Below are 25,084 nucleotides of genomic sequence, written 5' to 3' on the forward strand. Positions count from 1 at the left end.
TTAACGATTCGTCTCCAATTACAGTACTAGCTTCCCTAATTTCCATTATTTAATTGGACGTCTCAAAACACAGACGATTGAAATAAAATAAAACCTTCGCGAAAAAAGTGTAGACAGTACATTTCCGATGCACCCCTTCTAAACGAGTGGCAACTCTTTAATATGCATTGGGTAAACCTTCCATTATTTTTGATTATGCATATTTACTTTCAGATGAAGACCAAATTAAAATGATACAATTAAAACAAATTGGTGAGTAATATAAAATATACAATTTATTAAAGTATCTACATAATTTAGCAAAACAGTTTCATCGTCAACAAGGATAGCAATAAAGCTTTGTTTTTCTTATACATATGCTGTTCCAACATTTTGATTTCAGATCTCGAATAATTATTCGATTATTCGTTAAAAAATACTCAACAATCTCTTTAGTAAATTCAACCTCCTTTCAAAACATTAACTGCCAGTGTTCTTAAATAAAAACAAAAGATTTGAATCCAACAAAAACATTCAACAATAATTCTTAATTTAAACATAATAGTGCAGTGCGTTTTCCATTACATTTTGTCAAAAAAATAAAAATGTGCGTTCCGCATTCAAAATTCCATGCATTTAGTTCACTTTGTCTTCACCAGGGGCGCCGACGAGGAACCAACGAGAACGCGCGCGGACGGCTACACTTCGAACTAGCCTCTTCTTGTCGTCGAGAGATGGCGCTAAATCGATTAGAACATCTTGCTTGTAGGGTAGTAAGGCCGATGTACGGAAAGTATTTGCTATGTCGTAAAGGCACTCTAGGCTTTTTATTCTAACATCCTGGAATAAAATTAAGAGCATTTTTTATATGGCATTATGTATTAATTCAGTACTGATAAAAAATATAATCTCAAATAAAAAAAAAGTATTTAATAAACTTACCATAGACTTCATATACCGTGTCAAAGTAACTAGCCTAGGCAGTATAGTCTGTAGGCTGCCAGACACAGTCCCCGGACTGGCTTGCACGAAATGACCCAACACTTCCAGCGATACTAGTAACATGTCCTTATTTTCGTATTCTAGGGCATCTATCACTATTGGTGCTACCTGGAAAATATGAAAAAAAAAACATATTATTCAGATGTTCAAGGAGCTTACGCAAGCGGTTTCACTATCATCTTCATATAGAGAACTATTTCACATGATCCCTACTGATATTATAAATGCGAAAGTAACTCTATCTGTCTGTCTGTCTGTTACGCTTTCACGTCTAAACCACTGAACTGATTTTAATAAAATTTGGTATAAAGATAGAGTTGACCTTGAGAAAGAACATAGGATAGTTTTTATCCCGGACTTTTGAAGAATTCTCTTGGAAACGCGATATAACCGAACTCTACGCGGGCAAAGCCGCGGGAGGAAGCTAGAACAGAAGACGGACAGAAGAGTGAAGTGATGGAAGAAAGTCTCAAACCAAACAAAAACCAACCTTAGAGGCCTCATTTTTAAGTACAACTTTCGGTGCTTTATCCAGCACATAGGCCCAACTGAGCAAGTAATTCTCTCTTGTAGCTGGGCCTATTGAAGTCTTGAGCTTTTCAGCCAAACCGGAGAACGTTTCAAACATTCTCTGTTTGTATAGAAGACTTATTCTGCAGTGTTGTTTGGCATTCAAATAGTCGGGATGTTCAGTCATTATTAGTTTTATTGATTCAGCACCCATTCCCGAATATTGGGATGTTGAGAGGATGCCTACAATCTGTAAAATAAAATGATACTTAAATTACTGAACAAAATATACTTAGATAACTAAAAGTACAATGATTGATTTGAAAATCAGAATGCCAGTAAAATGTCATTGAAAAGAATATTAAAAAAAAAGTAGTCCAAGATTCAATAATAACACGGCTGAGGTAAAATTTTATAAAATGAATCTTAAACTTTATTCCAGGAACTTAAGATTGGTATTTGATTAACAAAAGAAAAGTCACATCAAATAAATAAGCACAAGCTCACCTTCTGCAACCAAAACAGGAACATTTCACTGCCCCTCATAAGCAGAGACTTCGTAATCCAACCATACAACGTTATCAACCTCGGACACAATTTATCATCTTCCCTATTACACGTTGACAATTTAGTCTTCAACAACTCATATAGAAGCTCAAACTTCTGTCCATGTTCAGCCTTATTTAATAAATGTGCTATAAGTACACAAGCTTTCGTTCTCACCACATCTTTGTCACTTTTCAATGCCACACCTAACGCTACCGTCATAATCTCTTCAAACTTAGAATTGTATACCGTTTGCCGTAACGGAGCATACAAACATTCTATTATAAGGAAGTATATATCGTCTTTAGAACACTCTTCTAAAGCCTTTGGTGTATGTTTTAGTAGTATGTTCTCCTGTTTTTCAGCAGGTAAGCTGCCTATTGTATTCGATATGAGAGTGTAGCCATGTGCCAAAGCGTCTGGACTACTCGAAGATATTTCTTTATACAACCAAGATAACACAGGGTCTATAAGACCATGATCACTTTCAATCTGAGTCACCTTTTCTGTAGTAAACACACTAGCCATTGATATAGAACCGCTTAAAGCCTCAACAACGTGCAACGCTTCTGGATCATTCGACGTTATTATTTTCAACATCTCTTCAATAATTACTTTGGTAAAGTCATCTAAGCTTGCCAGATTCGTCAGCAAGTTCAAACGTTTTTGGAACACAATTTTGTCTTGCGTTGCTGTGTCTATGCTACATTTGCCTTTCACAACCAAATTCATGATCAATTCTGGGAATTTTCTTGCTATAACGTGTATGGTTTCAACGCTTATACTAAGTAGGTCGTTATCCTGTGCATGTTGAACGTTGTAAATTAGGACTTCTACAAATGGCACTACCAGTTCTTCGCCCAAGCAATCTTGGACTCTGATCAAAGTTTTGAAGCCAGCCATCTGATATTCCTTCGATGTCTGGCTGACCGCGTTCAGACAAATATGTGGTACATTATCAACTTGTGCCCTTACTTCATTTAACAAGCCCCTGTTTACGGCACACTCATACAAATCTCCTATGAAGTCCAAACTGGCTATCTGCAATTTTGGCGCGGTTTTCAGTTCATAGTACGCCACAGTCGCGGGTACCATGGCCCTTGTAATCGTCGCACATGATTGGTCGGAAGCATTTGCAGCGGTTAAAAGCACTTTCGCGCCTTTAACGAACTGTGCGACCGTAGTTGCTTCAGCTATAGTAGTTTGTGCAGAAATTAGAATGCCCTTAAGAAAGTTCTCGAAGGCCATGTCTGTGTTGGCTGTGGTGGCCATTTTTCCAATTAGTGCGGATAAAGCGTCGTGGGCTATTAGTTTTAGTTCGTCATCAGTTTTGTGAGACATTTCTCGGCTGATTGAGGACCACAGAGCTCTGAGGAACGGACTGTAAGACTGTGGCGTGAATGTGTTGCAGCTTTCAACCTGGAAAATTATTATTCATAATTTAATTGAAAGTGTCTTACAAATTATGTAGCATTTTTTTCGGGGCCATTATGTAAAATTCGGGGCATTATGTAAAATTTTTAGAGATTGTTAAGAGTAAAAATTAAAGAAACTTACCAACAACTTCAAAGAATCAATTTTGGCGAGCCTCAATTCTGAATCCAGCTTCTCAATCAAAAGTATGATACACGAATCCCCAAACTCTGGTATGGCACAAAGGCATGGTGCCAAAGCATTAGCTAGGTCATCTCTCGTCACTGAAGCTGGGTCATCTTGAGATGGGTGAAAGTCAATAGGATAGTAACAGGAAATAACGTCAAACATTTCTTCGGCCAAGTGTCCTAAAGGAACGGTCTTGAGAAAGTTTTGTAGGAATGCAAAGAGGAACAATAGATTGCGCGGGTCTCGTTCACCGTCCATTGCTGATATGACGCCGTATACGAAATCTGAACCTAGACTTTTCATGTCTGAAAGTAAAGAAAAAGTTTTTTTAACACAATTATAGTTATCGGCACGAATCTTGAGCTCTGAGCTTCACCTGCGCAGGAGTAGGGTAGGGTGGTGCAAGATTGCGCGGGCGATATAATTGCGCATACGTCATAGCAGGACAACGACGTGAGCTTCGTAGCTAACTTCAGTTGTGTTTTGTTGCCGGCCGCGAGTGACATGTGCTCCCGAAAAAAAATCGTATATGAGTGGAAAACAAAAGAGATACGTAAGTACAAAGTTTTCATTCAAGTTTGATCTAATTTTATGATGAAATGAATGCATTACTGTACCAAAAATCCATGTAATTTTAGTAATTTGCTGTTATTTTCTTGCGGCACTATCGCTCATGTTTCGACAAAGCACGAAGTAGTTTGGACATTTTTAAAGAGATGGCAGTAATATCGCGATGTTTAGAATGGTATCACAATGTGTAAAATTGCGCACTTTGGGCGCGTATAAGATTGCGCGCGCAATTTTACACGTCTGATTTTTTTTTAATTAATTATGATTTTTGTATTGTTAAGCCAAGCTTTTTTTTTTAATTTCGATCAATTAATTGTTTGCTCATTTGTTTTTTTGTCTCTATGCATAACTCTTTTAACTTTCAGAATGTTGAGAAGGGAAAGAAAAACAGCTCGCCATGTTTGTTCTGATGAGACTATCAAGGAGGCTCGTAGGCGAATTGATAATGGCGAAAGCAAAAGATCTGTGGCTGCGTCTTTAGGGATGGCAGAATCTACTTTACGATTCCGTTTGCAATAACCACATTGTGCAAAAAAATTAGGTCGATATGATACAACATTTTCGAAAGAGGTAGAAGAAGAGTTTTGCAAGCATCTGAATACACAGCGTTCGAGTATGCAGAGAAAAATAAAATTCCTCATAGATTCAACAAAGAAACTAGAACTGCAGGAAAAGAGTGGTTACGTGCGTTTCTGAGACGGCACCCGGATATTTCCCTCAGACAGCCAACATCCACAAGCAATGCAAGAGCAATGGGATTCAACAGACCGCAGGTGGAACGATTTTACATAAATTTATCTGCTCTAATGGACAAATATAATTTTGCACCACAGTCTATCTACAATATGGATGAGACAGGTATATCGACCGTACCTAATAAAGCGCCAAAAGTATTGTCTAGAAAGGGTAAACGCTCTGTGAACAAAATCTCCAGTGGAGAGCGAGGCACCAACGTGACTGTCGTCAATGCAGTGTCTGCAACTGGTCATTTCATTCCGCCTGTGTTTATTTTTGGAAGGAAGAGGATGAAAGCAGAGCTGTTAGATGCTGCACCGCCTGGATCTGTTGGCATGATCTCGGATTCTAGTTTTATAAACTCAGATCTTTATCTTGATTGGCTGACTCACTTTAAAGACCACGCAAAACCGACTAAAGAACAGCCAGTTTTACTTATTTTAGACAATCATGTGTCACATTGTACAATAAAAGCTGTGGAATTTTACCGTGAAAACAACATAATTGCGTTGACATTACCTCCACACAGCAGCCACAAGATGCAGCCTCTTGATAGAGGTTTCCATGGAGTTTTGAAGAAGTTTTATTCCAGCGAATGTGAAAAATGGCTACGTAATCACCCAGGTAGAGCTATAACAGTATATCAGATGGCATCCATTTTTACACCAGCTTTTCATCAAGCTGCAACAACGGGCCGTGGAGTAGAGCTCTTCAAATGCACTGGTATTGTGCCGTGGAATCCCGACATTTTCACAGACGCTGATTTCCTGGCTAGCGATGTTACTGAACGAGAAGATCCAGAAGAAAAGTGTGAGCCTACAGCAATCATTTCATCAGTACAAACAGTAAACGTGCATGGTGAACCTGTTGAAATTGATCCACCAGAGCCCGGGCCTTCTAACTCTCAACCAGTAAATTTACTTCCTCCGAAAACGATTACAGCACCTGCACCTGTATTTAAGAAGCCATCAGCAGTTTTAGAAGCGAGATCTTGTCTTCAAATAAGTTCAGCACCGTTGGCTGATCTGATTCCGTTGCCAAAATCGATGCAAAAAAGGAGTTCTAATCGGAAACACAAAAAATCAGAAGTGATTAGCAGTTCACCATACAAAAGACAACTAGAGGATGAAAATGAGCAGAAAAATAAGACTAAATCTGAACCAAGGCCGAAAAAGGTGAAGAATGTAACTAAACCAAAAACTAATAATAATAGGAAGATTTGGAGATGTGGTGGATGCAACGAAGTGTATAAGGAGCCAATTGTAGAAGACTGGATTGCATGCAATACATGTAAGGAGTGGTGGCATGAAAAGTGTTCTGATTACAATGGCTCCGGCGCTTTTATTTGTGATGTGTGCAAATAATATAGTCGCGCAATCTTATCGATCCCAATGCGCAATTTTACACCATAGGGTGTACAAAATTGCGCAATTTCCGTTTTTAGATTTTTCATTAATTATTTAGAAGATTATAAGTTTTTGTTCCTATTATCATAATAATTTGTTGCTATATTAGTTTAAGTTAAATAAATAATTGATTGATCTCAGACAGTATAAAGATTTTTTATTTTATGGCCTATTGATTGAAAACTGCGCAATCTTACACCACCCTACCCTAATTTATTGGGTCCCTTTTGTGGTAAGAAGTGAGGCGTGGGGGCGGGCTAAAGCGGTGATTAGCCCGCAGTGCATCGCGTCATAGCCGTCACTCGGGATTGGTTCTTTGCTAATAAATCACTTCTGCGCAGATGTAGTTCAGAGCTCAAGATTCGTTATACTAAGTAATACAATTATGGTGTAGTTAGATAAAAAATTTGTTGTAAAATAAAATTTGTTTAAGGATTTTTTATCATTAGATTACCTAGCCTGCCTCCATCTCCTTATACTCATAATTATGTTATCTCATTTGATTCGGCACAATATGCTTCAAAGCTCACCCAACAAATACAATTTCGAATTAATCTGTAGTAAAGCTGAAGAGTTTGTTTGTCGGCACGCGCTAATCTCAGGAAGTACGATTTAAAACATTCTTTCAGGGTTCGATAGCCCATATATCGAGGAAGGCTATAGGCTACTTTTTATCCGGGTTCGTGCAGAAGTTCCCACGGATTGCGGGTGACAGAAGCTAGTCTATAATGTTATCAGACATATTAATTTGTTTACAAATATTTTGATAATATCGAAACAGTATCAGTCACGTAAACTTTATCAGCTGACGGAAACTGGCCTCATATCAGTCGTAATACTAATAATGAACTATCAAATTATTATAATGAATAGTTATAACAGGGCAAAATACTTGTAAATTGTTGTTGTATTTTCTATATCTTAGGCTCTAGTCTAGACTATTTGTGTTCCAAATATCATTTACAACAGTGCAGTAATTTTGGAATGCAAAAGCGATAAATAATTAAGTAATGATAAAGAAAAAAAAAACAATATCTGAATTGAGAATCTGTTTCTTTTTGGTCAGCAAAAAATGGCCTTTTTCAGAGTTGTGACCTTGTGTAAATGATATTCATATTATTTCATAGTAATTTAAGATGTTTACACTACCCAGATTCTTTGTTCACAAGTGTATTTGATTTGGTAAACATCTAGTCATCTATTGAGATAAGCCACTTATGATAAGAGATTTGTCACAAACATATTGACAGAGATTTAGATCTTTGTCCTTGTAAATGATTAAAAATTTGTCTCTCATTCACTATTGTCTTAAAAATTTAGAAGTAATATTTAGTCTTATTCGATTTTTAATGACTGTTATTTTTTTATTGTCTCCCAAAGAATATTCCCAGTATTACAATACATTAAAAATATACCAAATACTTACAATCTATATCCTTGTTACATAGCTTCTGGAAAATAACATAAATATTGTATCTGTCTTGTCTTGTCTGTGATTGGCATGTTACCTCTCTGAACAAGACTGTCAAAAAGTCCGTACAATTCTGTATATTGTACTCCATCATGTCAATCAATACCGAGTACCCTTCAAGCACAGGAGGCACAACCCGATGATGGTCTTTCAATCGATCAATATAGAACTTGGATATGAATTTCACTTGCATATCGTTCAAATAATCTCTCGGTAGTTCTTTTAGTATTTTTGTATAGAAACGCATGCCTTTCTCTCGGTTTTCCGGTTCATTGTTTGTGAGGACTCCGGCCATGTTTTGTACTAGATCCGCTATGTCTAGGTGACCTGATACAATATCTGAAATTATAAGAGAAATATTTAAGGTAATGCATAGCCTGAACAAGTTTGAATTTGGCCAGTGTTTATTTTTGTTTTCTAATCATGGGATTATCGACGGCTCCTAAGTATACTGAGTCAACTAACAAATTTTGCGAATTGCACTTTTTTGTGTATTTACAATATTGTTATTGTTATTTGTGTTAATACACAAAAAAGTGCAATTCGCAAAATTTGTTAGTTGACTCAGTATACTTAGGAGCCGTCGAATATTTGACTGCGAAATACAAACTAGTATATTAATAAAACACTGGTAGTAAAGATAATAGTGTCCTATTTCAGATCTTCCTATAAAGTCATGGGACAGGGTCAGACATATTAAATTGGCCTATCTGTTTGATAGGTTCAGAGGCATATTACATAAGGATTTGATACATGTACAGTGGACATAGGTATTGTAACTAGATCTTAGCACTTGTAGAGGCTACTACTTCACAGTATAGTTTGTATTAAATCATTCTCAAAAAAATTGCAAGTTGGAGGACAATAAAGTTGTAGGTAAAAATTTGAAGTCTGTGTCTACTTACCGGTGATAATACTGTGTGTTTCAGTAAATATATCGCCATGGTGAATAATTACATCTGCTAGTTCAGGCCTATACCACACTGAACTCATTCTGCAGGACAAAAATTCTAGAATATAAAACAAAATATTTATTCAAGGCTTGAAATAAATCATATTAATTTAAAAATATGTGCTAATAGCAGTGCTAAATGGCATTAAGTATTAACTAAAATTTTTGTCCGTTTTCCCGATAAAATTACGAAAAACTTTATTGTTTTGCTAATTTGAGGTTATTTTGATTGTTTTTAAATTATGTTCGACGTATTGCAGGCGCACGTATTTTAATCATGCTGTCTTGTGTGTCAAAATTAATGCCAATAAAAAAAAAAACAAAGTATTATTGCCAGTAAGAAATAAAACTCGTTACAGCTATTTACCCAATGTTAAGCATTATTTGCTTTTCTATTTCACTCATACTCATTGTAACGTCATACAGCGCTTTTTTTTCCTTTTCTATTTTTTTGCTATATTGCATCAGCTGACAGCGGCATATGTCAATCCTTTGTATTGTACTCGATTGTACTCAAGTTATTGTAGGTTATGTTTTTATTATTCACTCCATAATTCCATTTCAACGCAGTGTCTGATGAAAAGTTGTGCAATTATAACTCACACCCGAACAACTCTCCAAAAAATCAATGTGAATGTGGTCGCTGCCTTTTAAAGCTTTGCAGAAGTGTAAGATGTCTCATAAAACATTAATAGACTTCGTGGTGAAATACCACACACCACGTTTGTTGAATAACGTTGTATTCTTCCCGAGCAATGGAAACTCATATTTTGGCCGAAGATTAATGGTGCCTCTGTCTTCATCAACACCTAAGGTACAATCGCCGAGGAATTTCAGTACAAGTTCACCAAAAATCAATGAAGTGCAACTGAACCAGAAACCGAAAAAAACAGAGGGAAGTTTCCAGCTAATGTTCACATGCAAGAAATGCAACACAAGAAACTCAAAGTTTATTTCAAAATTAGCTTATTACAAAGGAGTTGTTATTGTGATTTGCGAAGGCTGCGAAAACAAACATTTGATTGCTGATAATCTGAACTGGTTCACTGATATGAATGGCAAGAAAAACATTGAAGATATCATGGCTGAAAAAGGAGAAACGGTACAGAAGATAATGTCATCAGACCTGGAATTTATTGCTATGGAAGTGGCCAAAAGTTTGGGGAAGGATGAAGAAAAATTACTGTTAAAAGATGAAAAGTGATGGAAATATACTTGTTTAAGTTTGTGCTAGTTATTTATTTTTAGTTTACTTAATTACTTATAGAATATTTTGTAGAAAACAATGTAGATTAACAAGTAATTAATTTACTGTTCCCTGTGCCAATTGCACAAATAGCAATGTTTTCAATTTGAATATTTAATGTAGTGTAAGAATACTGAACTACTCGAAAATAGCGCGGATTTATTGAATGGAAATTATAATAGACATAGCCCATTAAGAAATGTGTATTATAATGTTTCATTGTAGCAAAATAGATGTAGTTGAAGAATTCAACTGTAAAACCATTCAATGCATATTTGACAGTATTCTACAAAATTAATGTAATTTTTATCATTAAAAGCTGAGAAAGCTATTCCACATAAATTGTAAGACAAATAGGAAATAAAACATAATAAAATTAAAAGATTATATGATTTATTCTCAATCCATATTACAAGAGATTACAAATCAAAAAATATGGCCAACCTAAAAATATAAAATCAAAACAGTTCCTTATTCATAGTAGTGCTACATTCATATCATTTCACTGGCTAAAAGGATTCAGACGCTTGAGTCTTTCTCTAAAAACGGAGCCAAAATTATCTGGAATAATCAAAGTTTATAAGAGTATCAGCACATTGGGCTATCTTCAAACCAGATCAAATTACAAGGATGAGAAAGAAAGTCTTGGACATTTCTAACCATACCTACCATACTATATGAATGCTGCTCCACTTCTAATATTACAAGTTACACACTTAATACTTTTAAACCATGTCAGCAGGCAAAAGCTAGATAAAAATATCTTTTAATTGGCACCAGTTGGTAATCATTTCTGAAAATACTCTATAAAATAAGGCACAATATAATCACATAATGTAATACATTTCATAATCTCTTATAATTACTTTTAGCCTAGATATTATTTGTGCGATAATTACATTATACAAAATAATTAATGTACAAAGTTATCCTAAAAATATAAAAAAGAATGTAGTTAGGAATGCAGTAATTCTCATTTGGAATTGTCTTACAAGTTGATATACTAGAATAGATTATTCCATATCAAAAATTTAAATACATTTTTATAAAAAATAAGTCATCTTTTTTATAATACTGTACTTTAATTCTCTTATATGTTCTAATATGTAACTTTTATGAATGATTTTTGTTTGTATGGCCAATAATTTACATTTTGAAGGTGTCTTATACTAAGTAGAATAGCATCAATTTAAATTCCCTGACTTCAGTTGATTATTCTAATGATTCTCATGATCAATTTTCCAAAAATGGTATAACTCTAACCTAATATACAAGTAATTGAGTAAACAATCACTGACAAAATTTCAGTCTTAAAAATTATAATTCGAATTCTTTTCAGGATATAACATGTTTATACTCTTTTTGGACGGCTAACAATAGCATAATCTGTTCCATTGCACATATTATGGGAGACATCTTCCAACCCAACCTGGTTTTGTAGAGCCTGAACTTGAGCAGCAGTGGGCACTTGTGGACCAGGAGTGTTGGGTTTCCTTATCATGCCATATCCCAAGTGAGAGTCATCTGCCAATCTAGCTGTCTGCATCACATTCTCAACCTCATCATAATCATTCCATGTATCTTTATTCTTCTGCTCCCCAAGTGCCAGGGTTGTAGGTCGCGCCTCAATTTTTTTGTACCGTGATGACTTATTCAGCTTACTTGTCGAACCAAAATATGCCAATCTATCATAATTTTCATCTTCTGGATCAACTACTGGACTTGGCAGCAGAATTATTCGTGAAGCTTCTGGGCCAGTAGTGTTCAAATTATCCTGAGATCGAGAAATCAGTTTGATACAGTTAGGATTGTCACCCAAGTTGGGTGTGAACTCAGTATGCTCAGGCTCCTCAACTCCAAATATCCTCCATGCTTCAGATCTTACTTCAACTTTATCATATGGCACTGTTGAGCTTGGAGGGCTATGTTCTTTTTTTTGACTATGGTCAATTGGTTCATAGTTATCAGGTTTCTTAAACCTGGCAAAGTCTGAAGTCTCCTCGGATGAAATTGGAATGTCTTTACTTTTAGGTAAGTTGATGATTTTACGTGGAGGCTTCAGTGGTTTAGGTTTCAGTGCAGGTTTTGGCATAAGTAAAGGTGCAGTATCTCTTTCTGAGCATGAACTCTGTTGACTTGATACTGATACTGAAGCTGTCTTAAATGACAATGAACTCAAATTCAAATCATCAGGCCTTGCAGCAACTAGAGGGCTTCTAGAGCCAGGAAACAAATTGGCACTTGACTGGATGTTAAATTCACTGTGTTCAGGACTATTTAGGTTGTCATTGCCAATCATTTGCTTCATTGTTTTCATTTTCAATGATAAACACTTGAAGATTTCAGATTGGTTAGGATGTTCTAAATGGAAGATTCCTTCACCAGTATCACACTTTCTGCCTGCTTCAAATGTAAATTTACCCTGTCTGTACCCATAACGCCTTATGAACCTGTAGGGCCACGTGGCATATAACTTATCATCAGTTTGTGATCTTAATTCTATGGCAGTGGATGTGAGCAAAAGGATGTACCTGATGGGTTCAAAACCGCATCTTGTTGATGCTTCAGAGGGGCACATTTTGACTGAGAATACACCCTCACCAGATGAGCAATACAGATCATTGTCTTCGTCACAGCTGAAGGGATTGGAGTCCTTGTCTTTGAAGGCAACTGACTGCAAGGCTGTCACCCATTCCAAAGTCTCAGCCTCTGACTGTGTGCTGAGCTGTTGTGTGTGTGACTTAGTAAGTATTGTAATAGTGTTTGGACTAGAATGTGTAATTTTTATACAATTTTCAAGAGTTATAATTTTGGGTATAGCACCAGATGTGACTTCATCTTTGTTATCAAATATTTCAAGACGCTCTATTCCCCGTTTGCTGGCAGTAAACAGGATACAATGTTTTTGTTGCCAATTTTTCTGTGAATGAAACAAAATTTAATTAGTCAGATTTATTACAGTACTATTAATATAAATCTAAACTGCACAAGTTTCATAATACGATTTTCCTGTAACTGTATTTATAACTAGAAATTACAGGTCAAATCAATAACAGGTGACTAAAAACCTAGAAGCTATACCTATATATATACCTACAGGTAACTGCCTTAATTAAAAAACAGATCATTTTATAGATAAACATGGCAGGTGATTAAGTTGCAGTAATGACATCAATTAAAGCATTTCCTGACATAAAAAACAAATTAAGTAGTTAATATATTAGTTTAAAATGGAAAACAAAGTAGACCTATAAAAATAGTCTTTACCTTGTGGGCACCTAAACGTGGTTCACATGCGATAATGGTTTATTTTTCGTGTAGAAAATGTTACTAAACTGGCCGTATCAACAACACGGCAACTACCTTTCCATTGGACATTGAGTCACAACTTGATTACAATAATGCTATAACCACGCAGATTACGTGATGGTGCATGAATCACACGCACTATTAATTTCTTACTTAATCTATAACTTAAGATGTTCAACTTTTGCGTACCTTTTTGGGAAATTTGCTAAACATATTCCCTCCGGCAGGCGGAAATAACAAACAACCGGATTTGATTTCGTCGTCTTGTTCCATTTTCCACTTTAGATTTTTCTAAATGCAAAAACACCTTTTGAATATGAATAACATTCAAAAACATAGCACTAGCGATACTTCGTTGTTAGTTTGATGCTCGAAGCTAATTAATAAGTGTACTATTTATTGAGAAGTTTGTGTAAAATCTGAACGCACAAAATGCTTTCCTTCCTATTTCTTCAATGACAGCGACAGCAAAATCGAGCAAACTGCAAAATTAAACGATGTTACAAGTTCCATAGACTATACATACCAGTCACAGGTAATTTTATTTTAAAATCGAAATGTTTTTTATATTAACATGTTTTAATATTATAAGGGGGGCCAGACTTTTATTCACAGGGGCATCTTGTTATTTTTTATATGTACTGTACTGTATAAGCTTTTAAAAAAAGCCCACTAGCTTCTAGGGTCTCTTGATTTTATAAAATGGGCTATAGATTTCAGATTCCATCTCATCATCATCCTCCTGCCCTTATCCCAATTTCATTTGGGGTCGGCGCAGCATGTTTTCTTCTTCCATACTCTTCTATCTGCCGTCATCTCACAAGTAACATTCTTTCTTACCATATCTACTTTCACACAATCCATCCATCGTTTTTTTGGTCTTCCTCTTCCACTATATCCGTCCACGTTCGTACTCATCACCTTCCTCACAACATGACTCTCATTCCTCCGCATCACATGCCCATACCACGACAGCCGGTTTCCACGCAGTTTTTCTGATACCGTCGCCACTTTCAAACTTCCTCTTATATACTCATTCCTCACTCTATCTATTTCAGATTCCATCTATTAAAGCGAAACAGAGAACATTTTAAACAACTAACTTAAATGGTATCTTGAGTTGAAAAATTCGATTATATAGTGGTTTACAAACAAATATCACCACTCCACTCCACATTTTGGTGGAGTCTCGGCTCAGTTCCCAGTGCTTCTTCTATTTTTTATCTTCCACTTTTTTCAATGACTTTTTTCTAATTCTAAGCTCAATGCTTTTTTCCAAGTCTTGGACCCCCCTTCAGCCACAGACAAAAAAAATGACAAATTAATGTCAATGTCATCGAAACGCCTTCCCGTGAGCATGAAGAAAAGTTATTGAATATTTTGTTGGTTTGTGAAACAAAAATTCTGATTTGATTAATTGGGAAGGCTATATTTTTCAATTTCTTAACAACAATGTCCAGCAACATGAACCCTTTGGCTGGAACCGCCCATTTACTGGACGAATTAGACAGTATGTGTCTTAGAAATCTGTTGTCGTCTTCGTGTTGTATACCTGTTTATTTTTATGAAAACTAGACATGGGAAAAACGTATCATTGAAAAGAAAAGATTGATATGTATCTTTTGATCACTGGGATATGTATCACTCTTTTGTATCTCTATATCCTTTCTAATCCGTGAGTGATATTGTACTGTTGCTCAGAGTGACTCGCTTCGTTCAATTCAATCCAATGTATCACTAAATCAGTACGAACTAAGAGTGATAGATTCGTTTAGGATAGATAGATTCGTATATCAGTTTATAATATTTTTAAGTTTATTTTTTTTTATTTGTAAGTTTCTATTTTTCATTTTAAATTTAAGTTTACGATTTATGTAATTGGCTGTTAAAGCCGTGTAAATCGAATAAATAAATAAAAATAATGGTCAAACACTTATTCTCGGTATCGAGAAAGTGAGACAGAACATTCTAAGTAGGGAAGTGCGAAAGAGATGTCTGGTCTTTCCGATGAGAAACCGTGACGCCAGCCGCTCAACGCTCTGTGTCCGAGTGCAACACAGATACAAACGGACGACGGATTGAATGAGTTGTTAAAGATACACTGATACATTCGGATTTGAACTGATACAAAGAGTGAGTGATAAGAACGGAAAGATACATATCTTTTTTATCTATCACTCCTGAGTTACCCATCTCTAATGAAAACAATTCTTGTTTTGCAAAGAGAAACTTATGGTGCTGCTGCGAGATGGGAGGACATTGATCGGGTACCTTCGCTGCGTCGATCAGTTTGCAAATTTAGTTCTGCACAAGACGATAGAAAGGATTCACGTTGGAAGAGAGTACGGCGATATTCCAAGAGGTATATTCATCGTTAGAGGGGAAAATGTCGTACTCCTTGGTGAAATTGTAAGTTGAGACCCTGGTTTTTCAAATATTTCGATCACATTAAGTCGTTTCGACAAGACTGAATGTGTTGTGATGAATTTAACTGTAGGTTGTTTTTTTCATTAGGTTTTCAATAAATGATCAGTCAGTATCTCCAGCGATATTATTTTAAGCATTGTGGAAACCCTATGTAAATAATGCATAGAATTTCCACTTACATATTACCACTTATATTTTGTGTTTTTAGTAAAAATTAAAATAATATTGTGTAATTAATCTTTAACATGTTTCATGCATAGATATGGAAACCCAAAATAAAAATTCAGTTTTTCTATGTTCTTCTTGCATTTTTGTAGCATGTGCTGATTGGTTACCATATTTCGTGGGTTAAGAACTAGAGTAGCGTAAGGCCAAAATGACAACTTCTCAGTAGAGCCCGAAAACAACTCAAATTTACCTACTGTTATCTTATAGCCCTTTTTGTGGCATATCTATAGTAGTTAGATATCTGATTTTTACTAATAATAAAACTATATTTATCGGCTACAGAATAATGTAACTTTTTGGTCAATCAAAATACGGTTTCATTTTAATAAAATTTATTTTTCAAAAACTGGTTGACATACGTCATTTTGGCTGTAACATAAATTAGTGCCATAGTAGCGTATCCCACCCTTACGTTTTTTTGGCAGGAAAAAAAATTACGGAAGCTTACGAAACAAGGACCCATAAGCAGTAACGGTACTTTACGTTTATTTGGCACGAAACAAACTAAGCCTACATAATCAAACTTTCTGCGTTAATAACGTATGGCAAGATACGTTATTTAAGCGATTACTTTGAAGGCATATTTTGGTGTCTTATTCACTCTGTAAATCGAGTTACGATCGTTGTGCTCGTAATTTTTTTGAGAAAATAATGTCAAGATTATTGTAAGTAGAAACACTTCGTTTTGGCAATAAACAAATATCTTTTGTTATACGTTATTGTTGTACTAAGCAATCAACTCACTACATTGTTCCAGTTTTTTGGCACATAAAAATATGGGGATTAAATAAACAAATGGTGAAAAAAAATTTTTTTTGTATTTTTGCCCTTACGCTACTCTAGTTCTTAACCCACGATTTATGTCCTACTCATTAAATTCAATAAAAAAATCTAACTGTTCCTTGTTCTCCATAAACAAACAATTTTTTTTTTATAATATTTTTTTTAATTTCTAGGATAAAGACAAGGAGGATAATCTACCGCTGACAGAAGTCTCCGTGGATGATATTCTTGATGCTCAAAGACGAGAACAAGATGCCAAGATAGAACAACAGAAGTTACTATCAAAGGCTCTGAAAGAGAGGGGCCTCAATTTACTAGCTGAAATGGGACATGATGATATGTTTTAAATGTTTCCCACTTATATCTCTATGCTTAAGACTGTAATTATGTTATAAACTCTATCTGTGACATTCATTTGTGTTTTTATTCCTTTTCTTTGTATCCATAAACTTAAAAGGGTTGTAACTGTTAGTAAGGAAATATAACGTAATTACTGCTTATTTCTAAGTAGTAGTAACTGAAAGCTTTAATACAAAGATAAGGATGCAGATAGTACACATTTTCTTGAATCCTTTTGTGGCATTGCAATCACTTGGTTTTTCTCATTTTGGGTAAGAATTATAATTGTCTATCAAGATTAATTTGTAATTGTCTGCCTAAGTATGAAGTTAAGTAAATTATGATCGAAAATGAGACATTGAAACTCCGTATGGAGTTATCACGTTGCCACATTATTTTAAGTAAGTACGTTTTTATAGTAGGCTGTACATTAGCTTTTTCCTTGCCCGAGTTGCCTGTCAAAAAAGTTTTGAATGTGCGTTCGGAATACGTTATTCATAGTACTGTTGTTTTAATACATGAAAATTGAAATCTCACTATATTTCTTGGGAACTACTTTTGAAAATTTATAAAATAAGCATAGCTACCATACATTTTTAAGTGAGAGTAAGAGAACATCTATTTCTTTTCAATATGTTCTGAAAAACTGATATTTTTTTTACAAGACGTTCTTGTAAGTATATATATAACAGCAAAGATTCAGATTTTAGTTTCCGAACGAAACAAATTTTCCGTTGTGATAAAATGACGTTTAAAAACAATGTACAAAACTTGTGATTATTTCTTTAGATTTCAATAAAAATCTTAATAGAATGATTATGCTAGTGGCAAATAGTATATTACAACAGTTTTATGTTACAAGTTTCAGTAAACATGTGTTTAAATAAGGGCCTAATATAGTTTCTCTATTTCTTTTTATCTTTGTGTTAGATTTATAAATATGACTTCTTCGGACTTAACATTCATCGAAAGATTACGAAAGGAGAATTTGGAACAGTTTTTTACTTTAGTGCGTATGCATCTATCGTTTGTTGTAGATATTAATTCAGACGAGTAAGTATATGTGTTGAAAAGTCCGTTATAACCTTATTGGGGAAGTGTCCTATTGTTTACGAAATTTAATTTAATTTCAGTGTTGATTGTTCAACTGATAAACCAAAGCAGTTCCGTTGGAACTTCCATAAGAAAGCGAAGAGTTCCAGTTCGAATTCTAGTCAAAATAATGCTAACATTACAAAGAATAGTGTTGAAGTGAACTCTATCACAGAGGAAGGAATATTGAGGGTGAATGAGCTGATAGATTTTCTATCTAAACCTGACAGTAAGTACAATTTAATTTGTAAGTATATGAACCTATAAGTGTTAGATTTCATCATAATCATTTAAAAATATCGCAAACTCATCATCATCATGTCCATTATATTATTTTTATAGACTCTCACAGTAACTACCTATAGATTCTCATTATTTACCAACAAGAAAATGTCCACCCAATCAATCTAGCCTACAACAGCCTTTACATTCCAGTGAGACACTCCACTCACCAAGGGAAGTTCATAAAAAGCCACTTATAAATAAAAAACTATTCCAACCTTTTCCAGATGTAACACAAGAAGGGATATTTCGCCGCACTGGCTCTCTAAGCCGACAACAAGAGCTTAAGAACTTGCTGCTCACTGGATCAAACCTAGGTCTTGACGAGGGGAGGTTCTCGGTTCACGACTGTGCATCGGTGCTGAAGGGCTTCCTTGCTGAGTTACCACAACCACTGCTGATGGATCAGTATTATCAGACTTATTGTACTTTAGCTGGTAAGAATTCAGTCAGTAATATAATCTAATGCTATAAAGCTGAAGAGTATTAAAATTTGTTTCCTTGAAGGCGCCAAACTAATAAACTATATAACATTTATCAAGGAAGCTTAGTGGCAACTTTTATCAGGCATTTGAAACAGTTTCCAAGGGACAGGTGAAACCACTGGTGCAAGCTAGTGCTATAATAAGTCCAGATTTCTTCAAGTTCAAGGGTGCCCTTAAAAATACTATTATCACTAAGACAAGCTGGTGATATTTAAGACTCAAAACCAAGCATGCATTTACCAAAATTAATCTCGAAGTCCCAGTAAGTATTGGATTTAGCAAACTGCCCTAATCCTAAACAAGTGACCCCAGAACACAAAAATCATCAAAGTTATAGAATGTGCTTACTAAATAATTCAAAAACTTGAATGGATTATAATGATAATCTGTATTTACTTACCTTGTGCCTCTTTTGTATTTTCAGCACAATACCCACCAAATATAGATTCATCAGAGGTCAAACTCCTGACAGCGTTACAACTGCTCCTACTTCTACTAACACCATCACACAGGAGTTTTCTCCAGAGGCTTCTTCGTTTGTTACGGCTGACGGCTGACAATGAAGCTTCGAATAGAATGTCGCCTGATACGCTGGCTACTATGTTCACACCACATCTACTTTGTCCAAGGAAAGTGAGTAAAATAGAAATACTCCTAGAGAGGCATTGTTCTAGTCCTTACTTTTATTTAGTTTAATTCGCAGTGGCAAGTTTTGTCAACTAAACTCGTACATTTGATGGGAACTGTGGCGGCGGTTCCCACTGCAGCTTTCTGTGTAAACGTCCTTACATTATCTCCACGTAATCGTGCGTGCTACACATGGCAGAGCATCCAAAAATAAAATTCTCAACTCTTTATAACACCTAAAGCTCTGAATTTGAAACCATCTAATCTACTTATGTGTGACCTGTAATGATTTCTAGTTCTATTGAAATCTGTGTATTTCCATTAACTAATTATATATATTTTTTAATTATAATTTTTTTCAAGCCAGTTGCAGTTCCTCCTTTAGACAGAGTAGACAAACAATTATAAAATAGTCCTTACAATTCCATAATCTATCACCTAAAACCTTTTACATACATTTAAGTTTTACTTAACATTTTCCAAATCCTTCCAGTTATCACCAGAAACCTTCCACGCGGACGCCATAGCCTTGTCTCCCGTCATCAGCTTCATGATCCGTCAATCCTCGCGTCTGTTCGATGCGCCCACACAACTGGCTACCGACGCCGCCGCGTACTTTACTGTGAGAGAGAAACGGAAGGCTATGTCGCCGCTTGTCGATTTGGATGAGAGTATTACTGATAAGTGAGTATTTTGATTTATTAGATGTGTTTTATGACGTACTTTATATGATCTGTGAATTCAAAAACGCAATACCATTTGTTCAAAATTGACTACAAAATAGAACTTTTGAATGGCAAAAGTTACAAAAGTTAGTTCTTAAATCACCCACCCTTTATCCATTGTCCATGAGTTTCGAATTTTCTGTCGAATTCTGATTTGCCGCAAACATGTTCTGTAAGTATTCTAGGCAGATATGGAGGTATATTATGAAGATGTGATTTAGTTGGTAGATAGTAAATCATACTAAGGATTACTACATAAACTTAAATAGAATTCTATGTATTTTAAAGCATCTACAACATTTTTATAACTACCATCATAAATGAAATAATTTGAATTACTGGAAGCTTTTTTATCATCCCACTACTTTGTACACACCTCTCACACGTTCTAGGACAGAGCTTTAGGGCGTATACAACTTATACGTTTCTTGGCGGCCTGCTGCGGTGTCGAAGCGGTGCGTTAGACGTACAGCGTACGGACGATCCTCTTTTTTCATACAAAACGCACGGTGCGGCATCAGTCCTGGTGTTGAGCCGTACCGGTGCCGCACTTTCCTAAAGCGCCCTTAACCACTACGCTACATACATACAATGTATATTTTTCTCCCCCTTAGAACAGCAGCGAACACAGTATACACGTTCGTGGACCGGCGCCGCACGCGCGCGGAGAACGCGCACAACCCCACCGACGCCGCGCTCGCGCAGCTCTACGCGCACATACACGCGCTGCCCGACTCGCAGCACAAGCGGAGGCTCATCAAGCACTTTAACAGGCACAATGGATATGGTGAGCGCTGTAACACGTGATAAAGTTCATGCTAAATAACTTAGCGACTTTGAAATCAGATATCTTTGATGCCTTACACGTGTATTGTTTCCACATTTTAACTTTTGCTCAGTCACTAGTAATCAGTATTGGATAGGAAAACGGGCAAAGTTATTTGACGTGAGTTCGCACATTCGTGGATTAGGAAAAAGAAAATATGATGAGTAGTTAAATAGTACTATTGGAGCTTGTGGCTAAAAGATAGCCACTAATGTCAAACGATCAAAGGTTTAGCAACACTTGGTGCGGTCAGTCCGTGGATTTGTGTACCAAGTTATGTAGTATCAAGTGGACAACACAAATATATGAGGAATTTCGTTTTTCTACTTAGCCCCATCTCCTGGACCCAGCCCCTGCGCCAGTCAGTAATCTTTCTTTGTCGGTCTGTATGAAATAGTACCAGTAAATTTTTAAATTTTACAAATGCTCTTTCTCTATATTACAGGTACGCCAATACAAATCCAAAGGACAGGTAAAGTGGCCGGCTCTAGAAGTTTTGGCGATTCCATCAAACGACACATTTTTAATAAGGGATTACTCAATAAAACGCCAAAGAAAGGTTCAGGATCTAATATTAATGTTATAGATGAGGTAAGTTCAATTTACCTACATACTGGGTATTTTTATTTTTAACCAACTTCCAAAACGAGGAGGTTCTTAAAACGACTGTTTTTTTGCAAATACATAATAACTGTTCTTGTAACCGAATGTTTGTAATATAATACGTATAGAGTGTGAAATTAGAATGCAAGAAAAAACTATATGAATGAAAGTTCTAACGATTGTTGCAGAAATATTCCGTGCTTAAAGACTGTTCTTTTAACTAAGTTTCTTTAATATCTCTTTGCATCAAACTAAAGAGAATTTGACCATTACAGCAACTGTTGACCGTCATTTTAGATTAATTAATCCATGCCATGTAAAAAGTGAACACATTTGAATATAGGGAAATATGTCTTATTAGCTAATTTTGGCAAAAATTTAGTAAATTAGATTGAGGAAATATCATAATAAAGTCATCCATAATTTTAAGTGACACCGAGGCACAAGATAAATAACGCCATTTGTTTTTGCTTTAAGATCTGGATAAAATAAAGTCTCTAACAGCCGAATTCTGAAACGCCACTCAAAGACGGCTCAAAAATTACTTCTTCACACTTACGTAAACTGCTGCGACAAAAAATTTCGAGTTTGAGTATTTCGAAGTTAGGCTGTTATATCAAATGTGTTTTCACCCCAACAAGCATGTTAATGCACTTGTAACTAACAATTGTTCATGCATTGTGTTGTGTTGTCCAATCTATCTTTCTACGCTATCCTCTACCTAACTTTCTCGTCATGCTTAACGCTTACAGAAAACCGGCAAAGGAAAGCTAAAATTTTCCGACGATAACAAAGTTGATGTGTCCCACAAAAATATAGTTCTCAAAAATTTGGCGCATAAAATAGCAAGTACAGAGTCTTTAGACGATGATTATGATTCGGATGCTAGCAATGAAAGCACGCTATCCGAAGGTGCTTTGAACAGATCAAGAAAATTGAGTCCAAAGTTCGTATCAGAACCCAACTTGAGCGCTTTAGATGTCAATGATGAGACTCCAAAGAAAAAACGGTCCAACAGACTGTTTCGCTCCAAAATTGTCACCACGCAAACTTTGAATAAGAAGTACCAAAAACGCAATGGGGCTATTAGGGGAACACCAACTTGTGTATCGTGTTTCGAAGATCAAGACACGGCTTCGGAAAATGAGATTTCGTTCCAAGAACTCAGTGGTGACAAAAGTCCTATAGAAGATACGCCTAAGAAGATACAGGATGATGTAAAACATTATTTAACCAGTACTCCGGGTATATCTGATGCAGTTTTGTTCGATGAAGAATGTGCTACACCTTATACGATAAATTTTCGAAGGGCGTCTATGTCGCCTATTACGAAGTCGACGCAAAAGTTGTCGAAAGCAATGCAGGTTGGTTCTGTTTTGCATGAGATGCATGTGTCATGTTTTCTTGTGTTATATGTTAATGCTTTATGTGTGCTATTGTGTATAATATTTATGTGATAAAAATTCATGTATCTATCGGTAAGTGTTACAGTAAATACCATTTTATAGAGAGTATGAGATATAATCACTAGTGATAATATTGTGTAGCATTGAACTGGTTATCGATATGATTTTTACTCTAAGGGTAGTCACCAGTCAATCCCAGAAATTCTTCATATTAGCCAAAGAAGTGGTACATTGAGTAAATATTTGATTATATTTCAGTAGTTTCCTCACCTAATCCAAAAATATCTTCAATTACAGGAATCAATAATGACACCCCGTTCCCGAAAACCGCTAATAATTACTTCGGAACAACGCGACGTACCAGAGACAAATGTTGCCAAAGACGAGACGATCAAGTCTGTTGGTCTATACCAATCTATGTCGCCGAAAAACGACAGTGATTTCGTATCTTCGGACGACGAAAATGACATCACTAGATCCACATTTTCATGTGAAAGGTAACATACTGATAAGTTTGTTACTAACAGTTTCGAAGAATTTATTATTACTAACAATTTTTTTACATAGAAATTATATGTATGTATGATTCCAAAAATACTCCTACTGGTCATCAAAATTATCTTGAAACTCCATTTTGGCAACAAAGAAGATTTTTAACGAGGTAATTTAGTAAAACAAGATATTAGTGTCATTTAAATGTACGTTCATAAATCGATTCTATTCCTGGCTGTATATGTTATTAATCTCGATTCCAGATCAAGTCGTTCGGGAAGTACGTCACTACCGAAAACAAATCCATTCGATGCGCGATCGATAAATTCGATCGGTGACAGTCCTCTACGACCGGAAAGTACTCGATTCGTCATAAGCCATGAACGACCGAAATTAGACGATTTAAACACAACACTATGTGGATCTGATGATGGCTTACCAAAGTTCACGATAACAAACGATGAAGAAATCGAACAGAAAACAAAATCGTTATCAGAACCTTTCCGAGAATACCTTCGAAGCAGGTCCGTGTTAACAGCAACGCCGATCGATTTATCGATTCTAAATAAATCGAATGATACCGATGATAAAATCAGCGATTCGCTTCTCTACTGCTTAGACGGCAACGTCCCTTCAGATTTGACGTTATCGATTAGTAATTTGGTAGTCGATAAAGAATCGAGTTTGCGGTCGCCGTTGACGAGTATTAGTGTGAATATCGATAAAAGTCCGAAAAGAAAGCGTATTGCGGATGTTTGTTTAGAAGAATCTACTTCTGGTACAAAGAAGCCGATGGTGCAAAAGGAAAATTTCAAAGAAAAAGTGTTTGAAATAAGAGAGACTGAACTTTAGTTTATATCAATCGAAAGAAAGTGCTGCCTTTATAGAATACCAAAAAAAACATTGTTGGTTGTATAAATATTTTTTCGATTTTCGAAACGTGAAGTGAATATTTTTTTTATGTAAATGTCTCAAATTCCTCGAATTTAATTGAAATATTTCATTTTTTTTTATTAAGTGCCTTAGCTGTTGTGTCTTAAAATTTCGGCCACAACCAGAATGTCCAAGAATTGGGTATCGTTGCAAATGTATGAGATTATTTCTATTTAGATATTATATAACTGAGATCTCCGAATTATGAAACTATTGTATAGTAATCGTAATTTTACTTTGCCATACAATTTTGCACCATATGCCGTTCATCTTAAATTCAATTTTTTATTGTTAACAGACATGATTGAAAAAACATTGTCAAAAAATATTTATTTTATTTGTCATGACAACATTTAAATTGATAATTTAATTATATTAATGTAACTGTTTTAGTTATGAGTACGTTTATAAATATAGAATATTGGAGTACAATATAACTTGTCTTTTTCATTTCAAGTCCATTTTTGACAAGAGCACCGGCCAATTCTGCCCCAAAAAGTATTAGGCG

General features: G+C 35.5%; 5 protein-coding genes across 6 annotated transcripts; 3 read left to right on the forward strand and 2 right to left on the reverse strand.

Annotated features, from left to right (window-relative positions):
* Positions 1-253: 253 nt before the first annotated feature.
* Positions 254-9,067, reverse strand: LOC124633637 (MMS19 nucleotide excision repair protein homolog). Its single transcript, XM_047168923.1, has 8 exons — positions 8,931-9,067; positions 8,727-8,831; positions 7,777-8,160; positions 3,595-3,944; positions 1,999-3,456; positions 1,472-1,741; positions 922-1,089; positions 254-819 (listed from the first exon to the last, which is right to left on the reverse strand). The coding sequence occupies exons 2-8, from the start codon at positions 8,812-8,814 to the stop codon at positions 616-618; spliced, it is 2,922 nt and encodes a 973-aa protein (XP_047024879.1). The 5' UTR covers positions 8,815-8,831; positions 8,931-9,067; the 3' UTR covers positions 254-615.
* Positions 9,068-9,250: 183 nt separating this feature from the next.
* LOC124633639 (DNL-type zinc finger protein-like) lies at positions 9,251-10,401 on the forward strand. Its single transcript, XM_047168925.1, has one exon. The coding sequence runs from the start codon at positions 9,408-9,410 to the stop codon at positions 9,975-9,977; it is 570 nt and encodes a 189-aa protein (XP_047024881.1). The 5' UTR covers positions 9,251-9,407; the 3' UTR covers positions 9,978-10,401.
* LOC124633638 (docking protein 3) lies at positions 10,396-13,854 on the reverse strand. The gene is made up of 2 exons (XM_047168924.1): positions 13,518-13,854; positions 10,396-12,939 (listed from the first exon to the last, which is right to left on the reverse strand). Exons 1-2 carry the CDS (start codon positions 13,599-13,601, stop codon positions 11,371-11,373), a joined length of 1,653 nt encoding a protein of 550 aa, XP_047024880.1. The 5' UTR covers positions 13,602-13,854; the 3' UTR covers positions 10,396-11,370.
* A 791-nt stretch (positions 13,855-14,645) lies between these two features.
* LOC124634091 (U6 snRNA-associated Sm-like protein LSm1) lies at positions 14,646-17,180 on the forward strand. The gene is made up of 3 exons (XM_047169505.1): positions 14,646-14,838; positions 15,553-15,737; positions 16,940-17,180. The coding sequence occupies exons 1-3, from the start codon at positions 14,781-14,783 to the stop codon at positions 17,111-17,113; spliced, it is 417 nt and encodes a 138-aa protein (XP_047025461.1). The 5' UTR covers positions 14,646-14,780; the 3' UTR covers positions 17,114-17,180.
* Positions 17,181-17,870: 690 nt separating this feature from the next.
* LOC124633980 (rho GTPase-activating protein 19-like) lies at positions 17,871-25,013 on the forward strand. 2 transcript variants are annotated; one of them, XM_047169372.1, is made up of 10 exons: positions 17,871-18,158; positions 18,239-18,426; positions 18,707-18,916; positions 19,389-19,597; positions 20,085-20,275; positions 20,931-21,103; positions 21,588-21,733; positions 22,498-23,109; positions 23,449-23,648; positions 23,907-25,013. In XM_047169372.1, the coding sequence occupies exons 1-10, from the start codon at positions 18,046-18,048 to the stop codon at positions 24,493-24,495; spliced, it is 2,631 nt and encodes an 876-aa protein (XP_047025328.1). In that variant the 5' UTR covers positions 17,871-18,045; the 3' UTR covers positions 24,496-25,013. The 2 variants fall into 2 exon arrangements, with proteins under 2 accessions (XP_047025328.1, XP_047025329.1); XM_047169373.1 differs by lacking the exon at positions 22,498-23,109.
* Positions 25,014-25,084: the final 71 nt, after the last annotated feature.

The sequence above is a fragment of the Helicoverpa zea genome, chromosome 10 (assembly GCF_022581195.2).
Source record: "Helicoverpa zea isolate HzStark_Cry1AcR chromosome 10, ilHelZeax1.1, whole genome shotgun sequence".
NCBI classification, from domain to species: Eukaryota; Metazoa; Arthropoda; class Insecta; order Lepidoptera; family Noctuidae; genus Helicoverpa; species Helicoverpa zea.